The 27,424-nt window shown below is 37.3% G+C and overlaps 1 protein-coding gene across 1 annotated transcript; it reads left to right on the top strand.

Annotated features, from left to right (window-relative positions):
* Positions 1-491: 491 nt before the first annotated feature.
* LOC146488680 (integrin beta-1-like) lies at positions 492-27,424 on the top strand. Its single transcript, XM_085119357.1, has 27 exons — positions 492-610; positions 1,673-1,749; positions 4,006-4,101; positions 4,361-4,424; positions 5,193-5,324; positions 7,162-7,249; positions 8,673-8,757; positions 9,784-9,873; positions 10,884-10,970; positions 12,050-12,127; positions 12,754-12,849; positions 13,806-13,901; positions 14,162-14,235; positions 15,364-15,421; positions 17,088-17,152; positions 17,595-17,682; positions 18,537-18,610; positions 19,371-19,436; positions 20,044-20,116; positions 21,327-21,408; positions 21,749-21,876; positions 22,591-22,698; positions 23,111-23,261; positions 24,185-24,301; positions 24,986-25,098; positions 25,217-25,273; positions 26,053-27,424. The coding sequence occupies exons 1-27, from the start codon at positions 544-546 to the stop codon at positions 26,122-26,124; spliced, it is 2,382 nt and encodes a 793-aa protein (XP_084975483.1). The 5' UTR covers positions 492-543; the 3' UTR covers positions 26,125-27,424.

The following is a 27,424-nucleotide window of genomic DNA, read 5'->3' as shown; positions in this document are numbered from 1 at the left end:
GAAGCTCACAAAATATTTGGTTTTGAGACTTTGTCGAACTTTGGCGGATTTCGTTGGTTATTTGACTGATAACATTAAAGGTAAGGTACACCTTACATTTTACTTGCTTTAGTAAAGAAATAGCATTTCTTTAATCCAAATTTGTTGCTAGAAATGTGCAGAATGTGTGATGTTATTTCATTGTCGATTGCGCTTGTGCTTGTTATTTTCGGGGCATTCTACTTTCATTGAAGGAATGAAAGGAAAAAAATGACTAAATTATTATGTGAAGAAAGTAAGTTTACAGTCGCAATTGACAGCAGAATTTTTTGAAAATTCACTTTTCTAATAACCGAATGTAAGCTTAATTAAGCTTAACTTAAGCTTAATTAATTCTCAATTCTAAGATAATTATTTGAGTTAAATAATTCTAGGAGATCACGAAAGTGCTCTGAATCGAAGGTGGTTTCCTTTTGTCGAAAATTTAAAAGGCTTTACGTTTGTGTAATGTCGTCTTGTTTGTCATCGACCCGTAATTTGTTTTCTTTGATTTCAGTATAAAGCATGAAACAGGGGTTTATTAGTTTGGTGCTTGGTTTTGCTGCCTTTAGCGGTTATTTTTACATCCAAGGTGAGTATGAGTATTCGTATTCTATCTTTATTTGATCATATTATTCTTTTTATTGACTGTTCATCTTGACCCTGATCGTAAAACATTCCTCAAAAGTAATTGAATGATTGTGTTGGCATCTAACATTATTTGCACTGTTATTTCTTACCGGTGGGTACTTCATGTATGGAGATGCATTTTATTGCGTGCCCTGTTGCACATACCAATACTCAACAGTTGCCATTTAACACTCATACAAATACTCAACAGTTGTCATATCACCCTTTGGCCCAGTATACTTGACTATTATTCCATGAGCGTGCATTGGATATGAGATGATAGCTAACGCCAACAAGGCGTGTAGCACCTAGTTGGCTATAATCATGTCATATCCAACAAGCGCAAGTGGAATAAATTCCTTTATTAAAAACAATCTAGAAATAGCGTAAGGTCTTGCTGATTCCACTTTGCAAGAACAACCAGAAGACAATTTAATGGTCATCGCTATTTCTTGGCCATGGGATAATGGCTCAAAAATCATGGCCACTAAGCCAGTCATATCCCTGGAATTGCATTATACAAAGATCCAGCTTTTAATAATTACAAATACCGTAAACTGCTGCTTATAAGCCCTCCTGGTCATTTACCTGTAAACCATAAAATACATCCGATTATGAGACTCCCCGGGCCCCGGATATAAACCCCCCTCTAGTTTTGTTCTTGTTGTTAGTTTGTTCCAGATATTGACGATTTAAAGCTTAATTAAAAACCAGTAAATGAAAAAATGTATTTCTATCAATGCTGCTATAGCTCGTTTCGAAATGTTTTTTTTTTCCGGTTATAAACCTCCTCGGATATAAGCCCCTCCGTTTATAAGCCCATCTTAAACCCTTACGAAGTTGTGTAAGCCCAGGGCTTATAAGCGGCAGTTTACGGTACTCAACAGCTGCTGTGGTTACTGTACCTACTTCCTGAGAAACCTATTACTCGAGCTGGGCTGATTATGTTGGTTCCATTTCGGACCCTCACAATGTACTTGCTGCTCAAGCAATTATTAATTATTCTAGTTTGTTATTCTTTTAGGTGTAGAAGGGTGTACGAACCTGGCAAAATGTTATGAGTGTATAGGGGAAGCTAATTGTGCGTGGTGTTCTGACGAGGTAACATCCTTTATTTTTGTATACTAGGTGATTAAAAGTCTGTTGTTGTGACTTCTGTAATATACATGTATGTTCTAACACATCAACCTAAAGTTGTCATCTTCATATCCAAGTCAAAAGGCAAACACTTTGTGTTCATCTTATTGCTGACTTTATAGTTTTGACATAAACAAGTAAAAACTAACGATACAAAGTTACCATGTTTCGGTGACCTCATGATGCCATTATGAAGGAAACAATAATGAATAAATGAAAGCAAGTTTAAAAGGAGTTCAAGTCATGTAAACTTACATAAAGGAAGGTGAGCTAGACAAAAACTTTAGCACAGATTGAATCGGTCTTAATTGTTTGATATGCAGCATTTCGTTAATTTAAGTCTTTGTCTTACTCAGCTTCCTTTATGTAAATTTACACGGCTTGAACTTCCTTTGAACTCGCTTTCATTTATTCATTTATTCTTTCCTTGATAATGGTGTCATGAGGTCGCTGAAATGTCGAAACTTTATATTGTTAGTTCTTACTTGTTTATGTATCTCAAAATAAGAATTTTTTTAGTTTCTACAGGCAATTTATACTGTCTTATGATCTGTAATTTTCAATAGTGGAATAATAGAAATAGTGTTTCATTTTTTGCGAGGGGAACAGAAATGCCCCCTTCAAGTTTCACACTATAAATCTTTAGTGTACAGTGTATTATAAATTCCCATCTTTCTACAAACTATTGAGAGATAATCGTGGTCCACACTAGAGAAGTAATGATCCTTATACTGGGATAAACATCTGTTGCTCACCTGCCTTGGGTGACCAGGTAAGTGAAGTTGTTGAACCCTCAAATAATGACATAATCACACAAACAAAAAAATATTCGATGTCAACTTTTGTTAGAAGTGTGGACTAGTCAACATACTTGTACATGTATGTAAATGCAAGAACAACATAATGGCTAAGTAATGACTAAGTATGCATTTCAATTTTTAAAAATAGGCAGTCTCAGACTGCATGTGTCTACTGCAGTTATGGTATAGAAATGTGATATAAAAGAATTGAAGAAAAGGGAAATAAGACTGAAATGAAAACGAAGAGGGAGGAGTGGAAATAGGAGAGAGATAAAAAAAAATGGTTGTAAAAATGTTGCCAGGATACTGGTGAGATTGAGATTAAGCTGGTATCGTTTACCACAAACATTTTGTAAGAAGAGAACTGTAACTTTATTCTAACATAAACAATATATTATATAATCTTACAACGTGAACCACAACTTTGTACTGAAAGCAATGCAGCAAAGTTCTAAACATAAAGCACTGAAAGCAAAGTTCTAACCTGAAACCTAGGCATTAAATGCAACAGAAACTAGTAATTAATCTATACTGAACTTATGAATGGCAAGTATCATTCTTTAACCCTTTGACTCCTGTTGTGTTTCGATAGTTTTTGCATAAATTAACTTTTTCCTGCAGCGGTTTAAAATGCGCAGTAGATAAAAAAATGTCGTTGGCTTCCAAAATTGACTGCATATTAAACTGGAATGATTAAACAAATGTTTTCTGACGTAAAATAATATCGTTACTATTAATCATTTGCCAAAAAACACACTTGAACGCAAAAATATCTAAAATTCACGGCATGTTGATGAAGACCTTTGGCATATCAAATTTCAACCCGCTTATGCAAATTGTCCTTGATTACGCGTTTGTCGCTTCTCAAACGCATATATGAATTGACAAAGACACAAAAATCAACAAAAAGCTTTTCCAACAAAACATTTTATTGAAATAAACGATGCATTTGCTATTAGAGGCCAAAACTTTCAGGGTTTTTTTGCGTTCGTGCAAACACGCATGTAAAATTTGAAGACACTCCGTGTTTGGTCAAAGCGATCACTCGCAGTAAATTGGGGCACGTTAGCGATGAAAATTACAGAAGTTACAGAATTCTGGTTCAAATCATCACTTAAATTATTTGCAAAAAGCAAATCAACATCGGAAAACATCATTTACCGTATTGTCGCCATTGTCCTGATCCGGAAATACAATCGCTTAGATCTCGGTCAGTCGAGGATTAGCGTCGGCTTTCGATAGGATTCCATTTGGGATTCCTGTGGCATTTACACTCTTACACTCTTTCACTCTTTCACTCTTTCACTCAACCCGATGACATAGTGTCTACGCTTCTCTAGAAGCCGTAGACACAAAAAGTGTCAGTATTAATTTCATCACACTTGATTGGTATGTTATGTTGTTTTGTTTCTTTTTTTAGAACTTTTTAGGCAGTAGATGTGACACAGTGGGGAGATTGACAAGCCTACAGTGTAAAAATATTTCCAATCCGTCTAGCAAACATGCAGTTAAAGAGGTACGAGTTTGTAGTTAGTAAATATGTGTCAAATGACCATCCATAGACCGAAAGTTAATACCCCTCGAAATACTATAATCATGGTTATTTTTATGTAAAAAAAATTTATGACGTAGCACGTAATTGTTATATTATCTTGAATGCTCCAAAAATAACAGGATTTGATTTTCTCTGCCAGCTGACCTCCCTGTCACTTGTAAACCTGGAGTTTATACAGTCTCAATTATTCAGCGTGCAAATTATTTTGTTTTCTTAACAGGACAACAATGTTGGCCCCACAGTGCAAGTACAACCTCAGAAAATCAGACTGGACCTTAGAACAGGTATTTTTTAGTCATATGTCGTGAAGTGGACAACAGTCACTTGACTGTATTTCAGCCAAGCGACAGACAGACAATAAATTAATTAAATAAATATAGTTTAATAGACAGGCAGATGATCAGGAATTTCAATAGCTTATAAGAAAACTTGTTTACATTTTGGTTTTCTGTGCAGTAGTATTTTCAAATTAAATTGCAATAGGCGCTCTTTAGTTCACTTGGATGTTGGAGCTTACTGCTGGTAGCAGCCTCCTAGTCTTTGGATGTGGCACGTGTTGGTAATTTCCATAATTTCTGCATCAATTGGCTTAACTTATTATTGGCATTTTGTACGTACTGGCTCAGAAATTCTGAATTGTTATTGGTTGAGAAGAACTACATTTCCGCTATATGTAGACTGTACAGTTTCTATGGTAACTTGCTGCAAGAAATGAAAACAGGAGCCTAGGAATGAATCTGACTGAGCTAACTTTGATGAACTTTCTATAGTTCATATGAATTTGAGAAAACGTTTTATCAATAGTTTGTTTGTGAATACTCAAATGCTTTTTGCAAGCCAGTTCTTCATAAGAAAACACATGTTGTAATGTAGTCAATCAGTACTGTGTTCCATAGATCTCAGCCTTGCAGTTCAACAGAAAATACCTCTGACTTGTAATTTTTGAATTGTTATAATACAAGGCTTTTATGTCCTAATATTATCATAACCATGGACAGATAGACTGATGCAACTAAAAATGACATGATGTTCATACGTTACTCCTACTATAGGGGAGCCTGCCAAATTTCAGATAAAAGTGCGACCTGCAGAGAACTACCCTGTAGATTTGTACTACCTTATGGATATGTCACTTTCCATGGACGATGACTTGGGCAGTTTAAGAAAATTGGCTGGAAAAATAGGTGGGATTAATTCCATTTTATATGGCTGTGAGTAACCTAGGGTGCTTACCATTTACATGGAAAACCCAGAAATTCCAGTTGGAAAATCAAATGGTACGCATCATTCCATTTATAGTTCTTCTGAACTTATGGGCTTCTGGTCAAAGTGATGCATTTTTATTACTCCTTTTGGGATTTACAGCTTACATGTATGTTCATACATTTTGCATGTTATCCATCTTCTGTCGAGTCAAGCTGAATCATTTCATATTTATGCCGAAAATTTCCATCTGGTTGGTTTGCGTAAATGGTAGCACCCCTAGGTGATATATGGCTGTGGGTATCTTGAGCTTTTATAAGTACTTTTGCTTTGATGTTTTCTTTGTATGAGGTGCAGTGGCCTAATGGTTAGTGAGCTGCACTCTGGATTGAGCATTTCTGATTAGGGGCTTAGTGGAGCTTATCCCAGTTTCTGTAGACTATAGACTGTAGCATGAAGCATCTATAAGGGAGTGTTTACATGCGTAAACTCGCCCCGGTGCGAGTTTGATACCGGTATGACATTGTGATTTCATACCGTGTTTACATGAATAGAGACTTCATTTCAACCGACGTGATCGTGACGTCCAGGTAACGCCATATTGGATTGAATGTCGAAGACTGCGCATGCGCTACCTGTTCTAGACTCCCAGGAGAGTGATTTCATGCTGGAGCGAACGGCTGTGCCGTGTTTACATGACATCAGAATGCGTTTTCGTACCCAAATGAAAATCCCGCCCCAGTACAGTTACGGGGGTGAAGTCGCACTGGTATGACTCGCACCGGTATGAGATTTTGTGCTGATATCATGTAAACGAATACAGAGCCACAAGAGGGAACTGGAGTAAACTTGTTTATACTCCTGGCTTGTGAAGAGACAATGATGATGTGAGAGCAGATTTGGGGGACACGGATGGCGCAGTGGTGAGAGCAGTCACCTCCCACCAATATGGCCCACGTTCAATTCCCAGACTTGGCATCACATCTGGGCTGAGTTTGTTGTTTGTTCTCATCCTCGATCCAAGAGGTTTTTCTCCGGGTACTCCGGGTTTTCCCCTTCCTCAAAAACCAACATTTCTAAATTCCAATTTGATCTGAAAACTGTCTTGTCCAAGAACACAAAACAATCTCCCCATCAGTGTAGTGGGCTACCGTTTTTTTTTTCTTTACCACCATACATTATACTGTACATCTTGTTGATAAAAAAAAATACTCTGCCAGTTTCTTTGTCAGTAAGACATTAAACCAAACCCAATCATGACTCAGTCTTGAGGGGATTTCCCATGCTTAATGCCATGTTCATGACTGTGTGTATTTGTTTGGGATTATGATTGGTTCATTTTATTGTTTACATAGACTTTGTTGTCATGGGTTTGGTTTTTATTGCAGTCTCAGAGTCCTGCGTCTGCTGAGACCAACCACCCCCCTAGGTTTAATACCACTCAAGTCTAATGACCAGAAAATCCAGCTCCAGGGGCCTGTTTCTCGAACGTCCCAGTAACTTACCGGGCCCAATAAGTATCTTTTTAAATTAATGTTTTTTTGCAGATTACATACTTAGTGATTACAGTTTCTTGGTAAATGTTTTCATAGAATTATTTTTAAGATTTTAAAATTTAGTATTCAAAGTTAACAAAAAGTGACTTCTGTTAATTAGAAACATTTATCACAAAAGACACTCACGGGGCCTGGTAAGTTACCAGGACTTTCAAGAAATGGGCCTCAGGCACCTTTTAGCAATAACTAGAATTCTAACAAATCATGATCATTCAATGAAATTTATGAATTAATTATAATGTTGGATTTCTTATTTCCACAGCCAATGCTATGAATAACATTACCTCAAACTATAAGCTTGGATTTGGTTCCTTTGTGGACAAGACGGTTTCTCCTTTTATCAGAACAGAGTAAGTGTAAACATATTAAGGACTGTACCTACTTTTGTTACTGCGCACACATTCTGCAGTGTAACTCAAGATACTCGGGTTTCCTATAGGTGCTGCCTGATACAGGGATATTTTTGCGCTGTTAAAAACTATGGGGAGAAAGCAGAACTTAGCAAGTGTTCTTGGTATCCAAAAAGAAAATTGGGGGTAACCATGCATTTTTCAGAGATAATAAAGCTTCAATTTGGAAAAAAAATGCCATACATTGCTTTGTATTTTACTGTTTTTTAGAATAATAGTTTCTTAATTACCTCTGAAAAATGTGTGGTTATCCCCAACTTTCTTTTTGGATTTCGATAGACGTTGCTGAGATCTGCTTTCCCCGTGCAGTCATCAACCGCACAAAAATACTTCTTTATTAGCAGGCACCGTCCTTAATAGATTTGATTAAATTCCTTTTAGCCCCTGAGGTCTAAACTTTTTTAAAGTAATATACCTAGTAGTTTTGGTAGGTTATTTTTTTTGCCTCCCTCATTTAAAGCCATTGACACAGTTCAAAAGGTTGAAAAGCGACAAATATTGAAAAGTATAGTGTCCTATGCCAGCAATTACTTTAACCATCTCACTCCCAAGAGTGTCATATGGCACAATAGTCAGTACTTGTTAAATATTGGGTCAATTTGTATAAACGTTGGACACCAAACAGATATTGGAGAGATGATCTGTACATTGGAAGCATAAAATCTTACCCCCTTCTATATGAGATAAAATCAACCACCTCTCCAATTTGTGTGCAACTTTTTCCTCTTACACTTTTAAGACCAAGTCATCATTTGGCAAGAAACCCTGAGTACCGAGATGTGTGAATTAAGCTATAGTTTAGGCGTACATATACAGCTGTTTCGACAAAGGTTGTCCAAAAGAGGCATAAAAGCGTACGCGACAATGCCCAAACATTAGTCTGGGAAATACCCAATAAATTTCAATAAAAGCTCAGAATCCATATTGCCCGCTGTCTCAAGTCTTCGCTTACAGTCGAGGCATTGTGGATTCTGAGGTTTTATTGAAATTTGTTGGGTATTTCCTAGACTGCCTTGTGGCATTGTCGTGTACGCTTTCACCCTTTTTTGGACAACCTTTGTTGAAACAGCTGTATAAACAATAAATGCGAGAAATGAGATGGTTTTTATTTTATCATTTTGGGCTCTTTTCAATGTACAGTGTAGTCTGTTACTTCCTTTGTCTTTGCTGGAATGATTTATGCAATTCCTTTGACAATTTCAAAATGTGGCACCTGCACTGACATTTGTAATTTGTATTTATTACTCTATTTTTTCTGTGACTGACCCACAGCCAGTAAGGTTACTGAGTGGATTGTTTAAAGAAATAAACTTTGTTTACAATTTATTTATAGTAGCGTACTGTGTTTTTTTGTACTTTGTAGGATGAAGACATCATGTAAAGGCTGCGAGGCTACGTATGGCTTTAAAAATGTACTCTCTCTTGTAAAGAATAAAGATTCATTTCAGGTTTGTCTAAAAATATGTTGCACTTTGAAATCAACTTTATTTATCCACAGTTAATCCTTATACTTAAGGTTTACATAAAACAAAATAATATAAACTTACCTACAGGTATTTGACTTATTACTGACAATGACTAAAGACAAAATCACGCGTAACCATGCCATGGTTGTACAGTTGTTTTTCATATATTACTTATTAACTTAATTTACATATTAGGAGTCATTTCCAGGTTGCAAAATAAAGGTCTCGTGTGTCCACCAAAAAACCCTGATCATAGATAGGCACACATTCACGCTCCAGGTAGTCATGCAGGCAGCTGGCATATCAAACCTCTATAAAGGTCCAGGAAATATATTACCCGACGAAAAGTAAAATAGTTGTTGCAAATGCCTAGAAAGATTTCTCTTCGGTGAAATCACATGAAGGTTTGTGGAAAGAACCAAAGGAATACATGTAGGCTGAATACTTTTGCTTGGTCATTGTACTTGAATGACAGCTTTATTGACAGAGAGTACCTTTTTGGTCAGACCGGGCTAAAAACACAGGTCTCACAGGAGTAATACCATTATTGTTGTTGTACAGTATCCTTTTGATCGGAGTCAATGTTAGCGGCAAACTAGACTAATATACTGTCTGTGGGTCATTCAATGTCACCTCAAACAATCCTTCTCAAGACTACACTCACCCAGATGATCATAATTGACATGCTTATGACATGACTCCTGGGTTCAAACCATTCACAGTTTAACAATTAGGATGTGTACACATCGTATCCAAAGATGGTTCCATGTCAATCAGGCCAAGCAATTTTACCAAGCAATTGCATGCTAAATTTCGGCTGCCGTCAAGTACCTGAACAACAATGGTCATGTTACATACGCGGCACTATTTTGTGTTTTCAAGGTGACCTCTTTATATCGGCCCAATGATTTCTTGAGGTCTCTTTACCATTTCTTAACTGCTACTTTTGTCTTTGATTAATGTGTTTTATTGCAAAGAAAGATGACAATTGATTTTTTTCTCCTGCAGACTAAAATTAATGAGCAGAAAATTTCTGGTAACCTTGATGCACCTGAGGGTGGATTTGACGCTTTGATGCAAGTGGCAGTGTGTGAAAAGGTATGTACTGCGTCAATGATTTGCAGCACTTACTAGTTTTTGTTTGCATTTGTTCATTACAGTGATCTTAATGTTTAATTTTGCCACAGATGTTTGTCATACAACATGGCTATTCCTTTCAGTTAAAGCTGAAACTTATCTCCTTCCTGCCTTTGATCCCAATACGTTACCCCTGATGTTAAATATGTTTTGGCAAGCAAGTTCTTTTTACACCATCCCCACTGGTTACGTTATTGAATCTACTTGTAATTTAAGGCAGTTGAGGTTCTCAAAAGCCATGTAGTCACGGTTCCTTTTTGGGTTCAATGACTGCTCACAGTGTATGTTAAATAATTGATATCTACCAGATTAGTATTTTTTATTTAGAGGAAAATGAATCTTGAACTGATGTTTGGGAAGGTAGATAGAAAATGGATATTTCATCATGCCAAGAAGATAGAAATTTATGTTCAAGAGGCAAGTTAGAACAATACTCGCAGCCGATTACTGTAGGTCTGTGAAAGAAAGCAACATGCAAGCATTCATATTCACAAAAAAAGCCAATCTGTTAAGTTGTAGGTGCATCTGGGTGAACCTTTGTTGAATTGCTGTACAAAGTGAATTGTAATGTGGGAGATACAGCTTATTCAGTTTATAATTACGTGTACCTCCCTCGGTGGCATTTATTGATTTTGATAATTCTCCTATACATGTAGGAGCCCAGTAGTCTGGGGCACCCAAGGAAAGGTTTTTGGACGCGTAAATTATTTTGCAGCAGCACCTATCACTTTACATGTTGGGTTCCTTATTTCTCAGCTTTTGGGCTTGTGGGCTCCTTGAAATTTTTCTTTGGCAACAGCCGTAAGTAGTTAATATATAATACACGCTATGTAATTTATTAATTAATTAATTAATTAATTTATTTATTTATTAGATAAGGAATGTTGATCAAACTCTTTGGACTATTGTAAAAAAACAAAGAAACAAACTCAAATCAAATAAATGACACTTTTTGTTGATTGACTTTGTAGGAAATTGGCTGGTCTCAAAATGGTACCTCACGACGCCTTGTTATATTTGTCACTGATGATTCATTCCACATTGCTGGAGATGGAAAGGTTTGCATTTCCTGTTTTGTATATTTTATGTACTTTGACATACTTTTTTGGTAAGATACACAGTGTTTTTGCTTACAATCTTGGCTCTGGTGCTGTGCATAATATGGACATGTTTTCTAACTGCTTTTTAGCCCCTGTCCTTTGAAAATTTATTTATAAGCTTTAGTAATGAAATAAGTAGCCCAATTTCGATATATTAAACTTCAGCCTGAAACAACAACATCACCTTGAGGCTCCAGGGAATAAATTGAAGAGTTTATATTGGTTTGCTCACCATAGCCTCGCAGTGATGTTCATTGTTTCAGGCTAAATTTTAATATCGAAAAAGGGCTATTGGTGCTTGGCCAAATTCAGCCATTCGGGGAGGGGGGATCGGAGGGGGGAGGCACAGCAAACACCACCAAACTTTGTGACTTTTCCTAAAACGTTTCTAGCTACAATTTGGTGTATGAATATGAATACATGAAACAAATATTTTGAACTGCAGAGATTTAATAGAAGAAAGATCCTTGCAGTTAGGTGTATGTGACATGTCATTGTCCACAAGACTTGATGATTTCCATGGTAATGAGATTTTGGCAGCCATTTTTATAACGGTTTTCGTTTTTCTTACATTTTCATGAAGTTTATAATTTATAAAATTGTTACCTTTAAATTTTTACACCATGTTAGTGTTTGTTGTTATCGTTGTTGTCGTTTTGTTTTGCTTATTCTTGAGTCAATTTGCACGGTTTTCTGAGGTTTTGATGAACTCGAAAAATCCAAGATGGCAGCTGTTCAGAATTAAAACAAAAAACTTTTCCATGTTATTTGATGTCCTCATCCTGTTTTGTAGATCTAAAATGAAACAGTACATTGAGTGTATTATTTACACTCAAAGTTGCATTATAGCTTTAATGCTGTTGAAGTTATGACAGTAGTTGAGGTGGTTTTATTTTTTTTTGGGGGGGGGGGTGGGGGTAGGTGCTTTTCACCCCAATGTAGCCTGGCTAAATGGGGTTTATGTTCGTAGTTAAGACAAAAGAAAAAGTATGCTTATTGAAATTGAAATGTTTGTTGTATTTATCATTTTTCTTTAGCTTGGAGGTATTGTGACTCCAAATGATGGAAAATGTCATCTGGATAGTAATGGAAATTACGTGAAGTCCAATGATCTGGTATGATAATTTATGTTAAATATCATTTCTGGAGAAGATTGAAATGAGTTGAGAAAGTTCTTTCAATTGAAGTAATATTACTGAGACCAAAAAAAGCTTACATGAGAAAATGTTTGTTGAGACACTTGTGCAAGAATACAAAAATTTACTATTTTGACATATTAAGAAAACATTTTATTGGTTAATGTTTCGTATTGTATAAATTGTCAGTTAAAAGCATTTTAAACAAATTTTAAGTCTCGGTTGACTTAATAAATTTTTGACGCCACCCGCATTGAAAGTAAAGTTCTAAGCTTTTGACTCTGCGTCGGTCTTGTTCTCTACCAGAGTCGAAAGCTTAGAATTTTACTTTTAATATGGTGTAGCGTGTTGCACATCCCTACGCAATCAACTATTCTGCTAAATTAAATTTTAAGTTATTTTTCATATGCCTTCAAAATTTTGAGAAATCTTGAACGGAACCTAGCTGAAACTAATTTGAAATTTAACATCCAGACAAGCAATGCAGTCTGGCTTCAGTTGAACATTAGCCAGTGAATTCTCCATCCCACATGGATATATTTTTTCTCTGCTGCTTCTAAGTGAAGAATGTCATTTATTAAAGTCCCATATTTTGTTTATTACAGGATTATCCATCTCTTGCACAGCTACATGAAAAACTACAGGAAAGCAATGTTTTGCCAATATTTGCAGTCACACAGGAACACACCAGTCTTTATTCGGTAATTATTGAAAGGCTTTATATAATATGGGATCTTCTACTGTCAATCAACATATTACTGCCCTTTTCAAAAACATGCCAACTCCGAAGTTCAAATTCAACCAACCATTAAGCCTTTCTCTGCCGTTAATCACTGCAGTGGACCTCTTAGAAAACAAAAACGTTTGGTTCAAAAGGTCAAGACATGTTTGTGCTCTGTGATTAGCAGGTTTCGATCCACTCTGTTGGTTTCTGCGTTTTTGTGGTCAGTCAGTTGTTGCCGTAATTATCATTGACGGCAGTAAAACACCTAATTCGTTAGTTGGGGTTGAAGTTCAGAGTCCATATGTTATTGAAAGGCGCAGTTACATTTTTCATGTTGAAGAAATTTGAAACACAAGGATAAGACTTACTGTATTCTTCAAACGGTACATTCCATTTACAAACTAACTACTGGTCTGGCTGGCCAGTTTTGACAAACGAAAAGCGCCCTCTGAATCAGCAAAACCAAGAAACAAATTATTGAAAATTGATGATGATGATAATGACACTTGTGTAAGATCCTACTGTGATCCAAGGAATTAATGTCTTACAGGAAAAACCTGGTTAACAGCTCATAAGCATGATTTGAAGTTTATCATTGTGGTTACAATAAGCAGGAGCTGAATTCACCCTTTTGCCTTTACCATTTAACTTCTAATATCAAAGAACAAATTCTCCTATCTTGTCCTCATACCTTTGTTTATAAAAGCACTGTGGAGAAGTTATTAGAATATCAACAAAAATTCACCATGGGTGATCATATCCTTAATTTTCTCATGACCTCAGGGGTTGAATAAGCATGATATTACAAGGAGAAATTTCATGCCAATCACTGTTAGGGCTTAAAGAGTTAACCTGAGACCGTTAATCAGGATCAGGGCGGTGGATATGTTTTTCCTTGGTGTGTAATATGATGCTTGATTTTCTATCTTACAGAGTGTGAGTTCCATGTGGAGTGACCTGGGCGCGGTGACGGGAACACTTGCTGGTGACTCTGGGAATGTTGTGGACCTGATCAAAAACAAATATGAGGTGAGAATTACAAACCTGTGCTGGTAAATCACGTTGCAATTAATATATTGTTAGAGACAATGATGAAATGCCATGAGGTTTCCAGCAATTATCCAATGGTGGCACATGGATTGCATCTAGTGCATTTAGATACCAGTTGTTGTGGTTCATATGATTTAATACAGTTTGAAATATTATCATAGAAGAGAAACTTCATACCTCTGGAAATATTAGTAACTGAAAACAGTTATGGTAAAACCTTATTTATTGCTTTTCCCCAGCAAATTGTGTCTACAGTCAGTTTGGTGTACAAAGAGCCAGAGACAATCTCAGTTTCGGTCAAAGCTGATTGTGGGTAAGTGGGTAGGAGTTAGTCAAAACATTATTTGTCAGAATATTTAGCAGCTATTCCACTTATTCTTATTCCGGAAAAAGGTCATTCGAATGCAACCTAATATTATTTTGTAATTACACTAGGAAAGCAAACACCTTGAATGTATCAGCAACCTTTCTGATGATAGAATTTTTTTTGATAGTCAGTAGTTAATTTATTGAACAAACTGAACATGTTACAAATTAAGTTATTGTGCACGTAGAAAAAGTGTTGCAACACAGACATCAGATAATGATCCTGCCTTGCCATGCCTACATGTGTATAAAGCTAGGGGGAGGGTAACGTAATCACATCAAGCTATTTGTCTATTTTAAACTGAATAACGAGTTTGGATATAAATTCAGAGGTGACTACTTTCTTTTGTATTGTTTTGCTTGCATAATGGGTTTGCTTTGGATATGTAACAGAAGAAGATGCAAATCCTTTGTTTGTTTATTAGAAAGGCTGGTGGTTGGGGTTGGTAAATTGAGAAAAACCTGTAGCGGGGTAAGACTGACATACCTAAAGCTAAGACTGTCACGTTCCAGAACAGTTTTTACTCAAGAGCCTCAAGAGCATTTAACACACTTCCAGACTTCTTGAGGGACAATACAAAATCTATAGATGTATTTAAAACAAATTTGAGGGCATACTACCTAGATTTGACTTTAAATGTGTACGATCCCGCAGTACCTCAAACGTTTAAAAGTGTCTGCATAAAATGTCATCAAAGCAGATCATTACCTGTAGTATTAGTTAAAATGTGTTGTTAATTAGTTGTCAATGCTTAATTATTATGATGTGATTTCATTTATACAAGGAGTCTCGTTATTGGAACATATCGTTCTGTGAGTTCTCTCCTGTCAGAGGTTTCTTCATTTTGTTTTTTTCTCCTCTGGCGAAGTTTATAAATAAAAATAAATAAAAATAAAACATTAGTTTGGTGTAAGTTATTAAACCATTGAAGGTATTCAACACATAATTTTTGGAAGGACTGACATTTAAGGAATGCATGTTCAATAGAGTCGTTCTAGCCGCACATAACACACTTCACACAATCTTTCTGATGATAGAATGTTGATGTTACATTTAATTGATTGATATTTTCAGACCGAATGCAGTTAGTAGTCAGAACCAAAAGTGCTCAAATGTGAAAAAGGGAGAAGAGGTATGGCATTTAAATTAAGTATAAAGAGTCCAGGAAACTATGGAAATTGGTTTGTTATATTGAGCTTCTGTTCCATACATTTTAAAGGGCCAGGCTGGGGAATGTCATCGGTTTTAACCAAGGGCTCTGTTCCACTGTTCGAGTAAACAAGTCAGGATTTTTTCTTTCATGAGAAACGGTAGCGTGAGCACACTTGCATTAAATACTTGCGTGCACTTGCATTAATAATGTATTCAATAAGCCTTTGTAGCGCAATGTATTTTGGGAGACTTGTGATTAAATGTGAGTTGTAGCCATGTGCTTGTACAGAAACTCACCCTGGACATCCAGCTTTTGCCCAGCCAACGCTGACAACACTAAGAAGACAAGTCAGCCCACGCATCCTGTTTTCTCTCGGCCAACAAAACATTCATCCCATTATCCAGTTTACACTTGGCCAAACTGTAGCAAAACAAAACTACATACTCTTTCTCCATTCCCCATTTCTGTATGTCGGGCATCACACCCTATTGATTTGTGTCAATTATTATGTTCTGTGTGATAACTTAAACTATCTCATGCCTTTTTCTGTGAAAAAAGGGACGTCTTTAAACTCAAAAGGGGGACTACGTATTGGCCCTCAGAAGCAAATTTCTAGAAAAGATGTTATTCTATCACAGGGTTAACCCCCACCCCCCCACCCCCCCCCCCAAAAAAAAAAAAAATTGTTCTGTTCCCATGATGCTTTATCAGCACTCATGTATATACCTGAGTGGAAAAGGACGATAGAGAGTTTTAGAATTTTACGGCAAACGGTAGAAATGACCACGTGACCATATTTACCCTATATTTCCTGCTCGCTGTTTTAAGTTTCTCAGTAAAATTGACTAGTTTTGCGTTAGCACCAAAGGCCAGTTCTAATTAGTTTGCACTGTTCTCATCTATGTACTAATAGGCTCTTTTACAGTTGTGTGCTTAGTGACCTGGTCTTGTATTGGAAGCGAGGCTGAGGGTGACCCTGTTTTGATACAGACCTCACTGCTTTTGATGTGTAAATGCAAACTAGTCAGCATGAGAACAGCATGATCTACATGTGAAAAGCAGTGAGGTTTGTATCAAAACAAGGTCACCCCCAGCCTCGCTTACAATCCAAGGCCAGGTCACTTAGTACAGAACTGTAAAATGGCCTATTTTGTCAAAAAGCATAAACGCAAATCTCACGTTTGCCGTTTGCAGTAAACGTTAAATCCTCTAAATGTGGAGGACATAATGTTCAAAAAACGAGCAGAAGTGTTTCATCGGTTTCATACCCGATAAAAAACACGTGCCTCGAGTTTTTTGAACGGCTTCAAAAACATTCCTGGAAAAGCGTGTGTCAATAGAGTTCATAGCAATGATGCTTTTGTGAACGTTGGAAATTAGCATACGAGAAGAACATTAAACACCACATGCTAATGAGGAGGAGGTTTTATCGGGTTTTAAAACCTCTGAACGTAAAGTTTAATCGACCATTTGATAGGTCAATGGGCTTATGAATTATTAATGAGTTTTTGAAATAGGAAGGAATGTGATACAGAACCCATGTAATGAGCCATTGATCACTGTATACTCCAACATGCCAACCACTACACCCCAGCACCTATACTCGTTACACCATACATAACCTTGTATATTTTTGTCCCCACAGGTCAGTTTTGAGGTGTCTGTGAAATTAGAAGAGTGTCCTAAAACAGATGCGCAGAAAGAGACGAGGTTGGTACTCTTTATACGTGCATCACTAAATTGATTGATGTTTCATTTAACTTTAGTGTACATATTCAAGTCGTGTTTGTGTTTGTGTTTGTTATGTTTTGTACAGGGTAAAGAGTCATTTTTGTATGGTCTCTGCTCATTAGTCTGCTTTTCCGACGTATAACATCCCACTCAAACAGATTACTTCATTGAGAATGATTTATTATTCAGTGAATGACACAGGCATACTCGGAAAAAGGAAATCCGAGTGCTCCTATCAGGGGTCGAACCTGACGAACTACAAGAGACACGTGGGAGCTAAAGGCCGTTAAACTAGGTTCATTGGGCAAACACCCTCCATACTGCTAGGATTTGAATGTCAATCTGTGGTATATGCGCAAGGGAAAGAATCTGATGGTATATTTTAAGCCTGGTGAATAAATGATTATTTCGTTGTTTGTAGCTTCATAGTTCGTGTTCCTGGCTTTGGTGCTGTGGAGTTAGAACTGAACTACATCTGTCAGTGTGAGTGCGAGCAACCCAGTATGAAGGTACGTATTATGTTAGCTGTGCTAAGCTCCCTGTATTAAGATGGCTGGGACTGGTTTCCATCACTTTGCAGCACTTATATCTTTATCACTTGATCGATAAAGGTATCAAAAACATGCCTTAACATTTGTGAACAAGTTATGATCATTTTCTTGACATTACCATAGCAACAGCATAACCTGTTAAAAACACCCCTAATTTTACCTTTAAGTGGTCATAACTAAAAAACAAGCTCGGTGAGCCCCAATTTTTATTATGAATCTACCAGAGGGAGCTCAGAGCCATCTTAAAGGAAACCTCCACTCCGACAACAAATTGATGGTGAATTGTCGGAAATAGTGCCTAAATTCTAAATTTTACTTTAAATAGCATAAATGACATTCAAGTGTGCTAAGAATTAGATATGATTATCGCCTGTTTTGGATTTTAAATTTCCCGGGCGCCGCCATTTTAGATTTTATGACGTCGTATGGTTGCCGCTATTGTTGGTGAGCAGAAGTTTTTTTGTATTAAACAATTGAGCAACCGTTTTACGTCGTGAAATCCAAGATGGCGGCGCCCGGGAAATTTAAAATGAAAAGTAGGCGATAATCAAATTCTGTTTTGTCCGACACAGAAATATTATTTCCATGTTTTCCAACGAAATTTGAATTTAGATTGTATTTGCAACAATTAAACGTTAATTTATTTCAAGAGTAGAGGTTTCCTTTAAGTTTTCGGATGGATGTTTGCATTGCCACTTCTTTGTGACTTTGTGAACAGTTTGGATGAGGGATCAGTACTGATTCCAGGAATGATTTCCAAATCCTAACTGAAGAGCGAAATTCCTTAACTGCTTGCTTGTTACTCATTGCAGGAATATAACAGCAGTAAGTGTTCTGAAGGAAATGGGACTCTCGCGTGTGGATTGTGTGAATGCAACAAAGGAAGGTGAGCAAGCCAGTTGATCCTGTGTTACACTACGACCAGTCCCCTATCTTTCTCACGGACAGCAAAGCGAATGATCCACGCGAGGAGGTAATCCTCGATATCGTCGCGTTTCCTCGCGGGAAGCAATTTTCGCGCGCGGTCGCGTGGTTCGTTTGCTTTACTACGACTAAGTAAAATAAAGGAACTGCTCTTGGTCAAATCCTGTACCTTAAGTGTTTTTCCTAGCTGTTTTGTTAGGTTTTAATCCTCAATACCGAATCGATGGAGAACTTTCTTGTACACAAGCCGATACTAATAAGTTCACCTTCTTTCTGAAACACAGCATACAAACCCGGTCTTATTGAGTCAATAAGTCGTGTTATCAGGGGCATACAACTCTTAACTTCATTGGATATCTGTTTGGATGGCCTTATTTGCCTCAGAAATTCATTTTAAGTCGTAAATAAAATCAGCTCAAAATTTCGTAACACCGGAAAACTAATTCCTCTCGTTTTCGAAGGGGCAAATATGTCATTGAAAATGCGGAAAAAGGTCACTGGTATTTTCGTAAAACCAACAACAGCTAGTAAATTTGAGGAATAAAATCCCGTTTTCGGCTAAAGCATCCGAACAAATCAATCTGTACTAGCTTACACAAATATGTCTTTTAAAGGGCACAAAACGAATTGGGATCACAGGAAATTTTCTCGTTTGGTATTCCTGTGTTATTTGATAAAACTTAATTGTCAATAATGGATCAATCTCTCATTTTTCGGAACAGATATGGAGAAATCTGCCAATGTGACACGCCATTTGACAAGTCAAAGGGTCAGGCCAAATGCAAGAGGTGTGTTTAGTTTATTTTCCCCTGTGTCACGTGCATGCCAGGTTCCGTGAAGGACATTTTCCCCTGTTAGTTGTTCAGTGTGCTACGGCACAACTCATTTTCAGTTTGAACAACTGACAATTCCTGTGACACACCTGGAAAGGTTTGTGTTAATACATAATGCGTTAAGTTGTAAAATGGCGTTATCACTGATTTTATTTCTACGCATTTGTTTGAATTACTCTTTCATTAACGGAAGTCTAAAACAGGATAAAATTAGAACTGAGGAAATAAGCATTTAGCCTGGTACACCTTGAACGCCAACCACTGTACCGGAAAAGATGGCGGCTGGTAAATTTACCGATAATTCTTAGTGTACAAAAACCCTAAAACGCACAGAAGAGTTCTAAAAACTGCAAACCTAGTATTAGTTGCGTCGCACGCATTTTCCCGCGCTTGGCGTCGGCTCCATGCATTTGCCTGATTGGTGTATTGCGCTGTTTACGTCTTTTCTGATTGGTTAGAGTAATTACTTTGGTTTTGGTTTTACAACACTCGATTGAAAACTGCTTTAAAATGCATTGTATTGAGTACATTCAATATTGATTCTCATTTACCTGCCCTACAGTTCCAACTCATCAGATGAGCTACTTTGCAGCGGAAGAGGGGAGTGTGCTTGTGGAAAGTGCGTGTGCAGAGTGGTAAGTATTACTCGCGTCTTTGCATTTTGATAGACCCCATGCAAAAGTGGCCGACATCTTAATCTTCTTTTGTCTGCATTCAAATTAGCCTCACTATCCTCGTTCAAGGTAAAATTTTCTTTGGTTTTTTGAACTCAATAACGATGTTAGAAGGGCTTGTTTGAATGCAAACAAAAGAATATTAAAATGTTATCATGCATTTGCTATATTTGCATAGGGTCTATGTATGGACTCATTATAAATAGGGGATGGCTTTTATTTCACATGATTCACTGATTCAAGGGCTAATTAAAGTTCTTACACTATTTAATCTGTTAAACTGGTTGTTGAATGTTGTATAAATTCAAAAGGTATAACTTTGATTGACCGCACATCAAAGCTCTCACAATTGTGAGTTGTTGGTTCTTGTAAGAACATACCTCGCCCGTGTTCTATGGTTCTGAACGCTTTCATTCGACTAATTTAATTTTGTTTTTCACGTTACCAATAGCGTACATAGCTCCACTGCTCGCTATATATAAACCACACACAGTCCACAATTCCTTTATTCGCTCTGACGAAGAGCTAACGCTTGAAACATGAGCTGGCGAATCTCTTTACGGTGACCAAATTACTTTATCAATTCTGTTGACAAATCAAACATTCGTTTCCACTCCCCCGCCGACGCAGCACAACAGTTTCTTTAGAAACTAACCCCCCCCCCCCCCCCCCTCCCGGTTAAGGTTTTGGGTAACCTCTGTTTCGCTCTTGTTTTTTTTTTTTTGTTTGTTTGTTTTGTTTTTGTTTTTGTTTTTTTGGGGTGTTTTTGCGTTCGACGTAGTAAGAACGCATTCCTAATTGCGTTTGGAGTCGAGATCGTATGGGACAATATCGATCTTGGGACGCATATCTGGCACTCCCCGCAGATTTTGCAAGGGCGGATGACATCATCACCAACTTGGCAAAGGAGAGAGAGCCTGGTGACATCGAACGTACTCTCTAATCTTTGATTATTACTAGTTATTATTATTATTATTATTATTATTATTATTATTATTATTATTATTATTATTATTATTATTTTTATGCCACTTGGGAGCCTGCCTACACGCAAATGTGTCCTATTTCATTCCTAGAGATATCTATGCATAGACTACGGGACCTTTTGAAAGACTATCATCTATATTTATGATACATTTTGTTTAATCTGACAGAAGTGTTTGCATTTTAGGAACAGGGACAGCGATTTTATGGAACACTTTGTGAATGTAATGACTTCTCTTGTCCTGAATATCAAGGCGAGCTGTGTGGAGGTAAGGAACCCACACGTGTGAAGCACAAAATGTGCTGTGTAACTCACTGTAAGTACACTGATAACACGAATATCCCACGCTATCTTACTGTGTATGTGACACAAGAGGCACTCAGCACTGATTTAATAGATGTGACTTCATTTATAAGTTGATTTTTTTAAGTTAAATGTTGGTTCGAGTAGTTTCAAGTAATGATTCTGGCTAATCGCAACAGGCGCAAACAGCGTTTCTGTTACTAGTAAAACTCCACCTGACGTCTCGCATTACGTGGAGCCATCAAAACCCAGAGAAACTTTAAGAGAAACGAAAATAAGCGAGCGTGACATTTGCTGCGTTTCAGGTCCTGATCATGGTGTTTGCCGTTGCCGTAAATGTCAGTGCAAAGACAAGTTTTATGGTGACGTGTGCAATCAGAAGAACTGTACGTACTTCCCGCCCGAGACGCAGTGCAAGAAAGATGCAAATTCGGTAAGTTTTACAACAGCCAGCACACGGCGCGTGACTTGGAAACACTTCTTTTGCGTTTACTGTATAATTTGTAAATAACTTGATTTAATTTAATATGATTTATTTTGTAATTGTAATTATAGTAATTTAACAGGGAAGAGCCACCCAGTAGATCTGTTAATAAACCATTATTATCATTATCATTATTATGATTATGATTATCATTATCATTATCATTATCGTTATCGTTATCGTTATTATTATTATTATTATTATTATTATTATTATTATTATTAGTATTATTATTATTAATTATTATTATTATTATTATTAGTATTAGTATTAGTATTATTACTATTACTATTATTGTTGTTATTGTTATTCTGGTCCCAGTTGTTCAAAAAGCGGATAACTTTATCGAGCGGATAAAGTCAACTTCGCAGGCTTGCAAAGGCCTGCGATGGTTGTTGTTGCCGACAGCGTATATTCTCATATGTCGGAACAGTATCCCGCGGTACCGCGGTACCGGCGGCTGTATCGCGGGTAAATCGGCGGCATATGAGAACCAGGCTTAAGTTGCTATCCAGCGGATAAAATGTATTGGTTAGAGTACATTTTATCGGCTGGATAGCGATTTATCTACTGTATAGCGTTATCCGCTCTTTGGACAACTGGGGCCTGGTCCAATAATCTGAAATTACTGTTGTAAACTTATGATAAATGTTTCCTTTTTAGGAAATGTGTGGAGGTTCAAAGAGAGGGCAGTGTGTCGGAGATGATGTAAACTGCTTTAAGTGCAAGTGTAACAGTGAATATGATGGCGCATACTGTGAGAAGTGTCCAGTAAGTCAGTTCCTCGTTGTGTTTTTTTTTCAGATTTTCCACCATTTTTTGTTCATCCCTCACTTTCTCAGGAGAATGATTGCCTAAAAGAACTTCTGGACCTGGCTGTTGTCAGGCAAAAGTTTTGCGTCACACTTCGATCGCGTCAAATGTGATTCGGCCCCGAAAAAACTGACATCGCAGTAATTTAGCTCTGTAATCACAACATGCGATACATTTTACTCTGACAAGGGATTAAAATGGCCTAAAAGTCGAACAGAGATGGCGATGATGTTAATGATAATGTTGTTATTGTTGATGGTGGTCATGATGGTGATGATGTATCAATAACGCTTTAGCAATGCTTAGGGCCGATAACCTTATCCAGTAGACAAGTCTCTCCTTGGTTATTAAAGGTGAGCTTTCTTTGTAGTACTGCGAGGATGGCATGTGCAAACGGAATGAGGACTGTGCGCTGTGTTCAACGTTTCAAGGAAAGTCTTTAGACGAATGTAAAAAGGAAAAGAGATGTGAAGAAAGTGTTCTGGAAGTTCAAATCGTGGATGATATCAAAACGAAGACAGGTAAAAATATTAAATGAATTCAGTTTTCACATTCCCTTCTAATGTCTTCTCTTAACATGCTTGCTCTCGCTGAAACTATTTCCTGATATTTTTATTGTGATAATACCCGATATACCAGGGGCGGAAAAAATTCGGCCAGTGAAGCAAGCAGACTTCCCTTCCCCTCCCTGTCTCTCCAAGCCGTCGTGTTTGAGACATTAAGGTGTCTGTTCACTTGCTAGGTTTCTAGTTTCCTGAGGTCTCCTTATTCCTGACATACTCAGTTTCGCTGGGCATAGAATTCGTAAAAATCGCGCACAGGTGGTCGCTAACATTTTCGCGAGTAAAGTTTTCGCGATATGCGATGATTCACATTCAAAACTGCAGAATTGGCGGGTTTCGTTCTGGGAAACCCGTGCGAAAAAAAAACAAAACAATGAAATTAAGGACGGTGCCTCTTTATACAACAGTATGTTTGCGCGGGCTATTACTATGCGGCAAAAGCAGATCTTAGGAAGGCCTATTGAAATCCAAAAAGAAAATCGGGGGTAATCACGCATTTTCAGAGATAATTAAGCAACAGTAATACCAAAAAGCGTTGCAGTACATGACAATGTATGGTTTTTTTTTTCCCAAATTGAAGCTTAATTATCTCTGAAAAATTAAAAACAAAAAAATGCGTGGTTACCCCCAATTTTCTTTCTGGATTTCAAAAGCCCTTGCTAAGACCCTCTTTCCCCGCATAGTCAGTAACCGAGCAAAAAATATCTGTATTAGCAGGCACCTTCCTTAACAAATCAGAGCTTCTCGGACCATCGCGAGATGCGCAGAACGTACGCGCAGTAGCAAAAGGAAGCACCGTCCCTAAAACAAACAAAATGAAAATAAAACCCACAAGGCGCCAGGGTATGTGATAACCCGTGTGATTTTGTTGTACCGTTTAGATGAAGGACTATATCGCTGCGAGGCAATTGACAACGAGGACAGTTGCACCTACTACTTTACCACCCAAACGGAGGAAAACAGCAAAAATTTTGTGCTGTTTGTTCAGAAAGATAAAGGTAACTGTCAGAGTTCTTCTTTTTTGTTACTTTGTTAATCATTCAAGGGTAAAAAGACGTGATAAATTAAGCTTACTATGTTTGTTTGTTCAGAAAAGTAGAGCGGTTTTCAACTGAGTGTCGTAAACCATAACCAAAGTAATTATTCTGGCCAATCATACAGACGCAAACAGCGCAATGAACCAATCAGAATTCAAAGCAGATAGATGTAACAGGCGCCAAGCGCGGGAAAACACGTGCGAGCGAGGCACGATTGGTTTTGGTTTTACATCTTATTGGCTGAGAAAGTGGCGCGAGTTTAGTCAACCAATCAAAGAGCGCAAGAAAACGAAACCAAAGCCAACACGCAATTACTTTCGACAAAAAATTGAAAACCGCTCTAAAGATAATTGTCCGAGTTTTTTTCTTGTTACTTTGTTAATCAGACGAGCGTAAAAAGACGTGATAAATTAAGCTTACTATAACGTGAAAAGTGGCAAAGCCACGGAATTATGCTACTGATGTCACACTGGTGTATTCAAAAACGGAATTTTTTCCCTTCTTTCTTACATTAAATTGTCCGAAATAGGCTATATTTTGAACTGTAAATTGATACAACATTTTACCTTGAAACTGAGAGAGTAAGAGATCAGCTTTGAGGTGCTTCATACTGATCTATTGTACCTGTTTATCTCTTTATTACAGTGAGTTGTCCAAAGGAAGCGCCCATCCTGTACATTGTTCTTGGAGTTGTTGGTGGAATTTTAGTCCTCGGTCTGATCATCTTACTGCTCGTTAAAGCGTTTGTCACCATGGTGGTAAGCTGGCTTTCGCCTTCGTAATTTGGTTTTTCGCCGTTATTTCATAACTCTGTCTTGTTTTAAGTTGTCTTTCCTGGTCGGCTCACTCTTTTCTGTTGTTTCCGTTTGATTGCAGGATCGCATTGAATACCAAAAGTTCGAGAGAGAACGGATGCACTCCAGATGGACTAAAGTAAGTTAGTTTGATGGTTATAGTGTTCACTAACGAATAAAGAAGTTCGACACGATTACTGGAGAAGGGCATATTATAAGTGTCAAAGAAGAAACTGCACATAAAACAACTGCTTGGAGTCACTTGTGTATAGAGCGGTTTTCAGTGGTCTTCAACGCAGTGTCGTAAAACCAAAACCAAAGTAATTAGTCTTATTAATAACAACAGACGCAAACAGCGCAATGAATCAATCAAAGCTCGATGCATATACCCGTCACCATTGCCAAGCGCAGGATAACCCGTGCAAGCAAGGCACGACTGGTTTTGGTGTGCTTTTCATTAGTTGAGAAAGTGGCGCGAGTTTTGCCAACCAATCACAGAGCGTAGTAAAGCAAACCAAAATAAACGCGAAATTGTTTTCGGCACTCAATTGAAAACTGTTTTTACATTTGGCAATTTGATTGTTTTGTTTTGAAGTAACATGGGGCCCAGTTGTTCATAGAGCAGGTGACTTTATCCATGGTTGCAGTAATAAGAGTCTTTTATTTGTGAAACAGTGAAGAAGTAGAAAAACATACCGAACTTCAACAACAGAAAACCAAAATGAGAGTTGTTATCATTTTAGCCCTGCCAAACTATCACTCTTATTAACTTAACTGAAAGTTTTGTAGTTGACCATACCTCAAGTGTTTTACGTGTAAACATCAAAACGTGTATCTGCAATCTTCTTTACTCCATTATAATCGACCCCGTTTATATTATTTTGTTGTATAACGGGTTTTTCTATTCTTTGTTTACAGGAGAAAAATCCGCTTTATCAAGCTGCCAAGACCACCTTTGAGAACCCCACGTACGCTGGCGGAAGACAGTAATACAACAGCAGTATACACCATCAAGGAATTATGTTTATATTTGTACAACAACAGTTAAATTTTCTTGCGTGTCCGTTGACTTACCCCTGCCACTAACAGGGCAGGCCAAACACTTTCAGTTAGTGCGCTTTAGACGCTGTCGGTTTGGTCATTTGTTGTTGTCGTTTACATGAAGTGCCTTGTAGATCCATACTGTTTTTTTTTTTTATCGTCGGTGAGATAAAGAACAGATCAAGAGTCACGTGGCTCTTGGGTAGATTTAATTTTTGGAAGTGAAAACACATTAGAAATATATAGCGATAACTATCCAAATAAGTTGAGCAATTTTTCTTCAGCAGCAAAAGGTAAATAAAGCGTTTTTTCTAGACAGAGCGGTATTTGACTGCAGGCGAGTTTGAGCTCTAATGCTTACAAGACGGGTCTAAAAACATTGATTGAGTTATGTTGTAACAGTTAACAGTTATTTTAGTGGTGGTGGCAGTCAACAGCCATATTTGGCTCATCCAGGAGGATTGTTAGGCTATCGGAAACCCTTTTGTGGTCTTCTCTGTGTGTATAAAATTAGTTTAATTATTGCAGTTTGTGTATCATATTCAGTTTAAAATAGTTATGTAATAAACAATCCTTCTAATAGGTAATTAAATAGGTGAATATACTGTGCAAACATGACAATTGAGGACACTTAGATTTGGCTGGCAGCCGTTTGTGCTGGGACCAATTAGACAAGGATAATTACCGTGTACAACCTGTTATTATTCATCTGGCATCTGATTGGATTCCCTCGCGACATTTTCGGCATTTTTTTAACCTTGTAAGGCGGTAGCGCAACTTCAAATCGTTGCTTGTTTTCGTCATCAGCACCGAAGAGACTCTTTTAGGGGGTTATAGTAAGAAATAATTAAAGATTACTACGAAAAGAGTTATTGTGATAAGGGAATTTCCAATATTCAAATACAATAGTTTGGGGTCGGGATAATTACAAGCTTGGTGATTTGAGGTATACAGGGGAACTGCCCTCAAAATTCTGGATTAAAGGGATACCCAATATTCCCGATCAGGGCCTTATTCCCTCAGACGACTGTTTTACGTTCCGAGTAAGAACAGCGTCAAATATGCGCGAAATATGTTTGGTGAATTTACTGAGGTTGATTTCCGTTGTTTTTCATCCTAGGAGATTACGGTACCGCTTTCTGTAATCCGAATTAAGTAACAATTAAAAAGCTTTTTTATAAATGTAAGAATATTAAAAACTTTTTTATAATGGTAAAATTATTTTAATAAAGAGATGGCTTGATATTTA

The sequence above is a fragment of the Pavona decussata genome, unplaced genomic scaffold (genome assembly GCF_977016875.1).
Source record: "Pavona decussata unplaced genomic scaffold, jaPavDecu1.1 SCAFFOLD_9, whole genome shotgun sequence".
Lineage (NCBI taxonomy): Eukaryota > Metazoa > Cnidaria > Anthozoa > Scleractinia > Agariciidae > Pavona > Pavona decussata.
This window is presented reverse-complemented; position numbering and strand designations above follow the sequence as displayed.

Coding starts and splice junctions, on each gene's coding strand:
- LOC146488680 (XM_085119357.1), top strand. CDS start 544: ATGAAACAGGGGTTTATTAGTTTGGTGCTTGGTTTTGCTGCCTTTAGC. Junction 12,128..12,753: donor ACGTGAAGTCCAATGATCTG/GTATGATAATTT, acceptor TGTTTATTACAG/GATTATCCATCTCTTGCACA. Junction 20,117..21,326: donor GAAAGTGCGTGTGCAGAGTG/GTAAGTATTACT, acceptor TTTGCATTTTAG/GAACAGGGACAGCGATTTTA.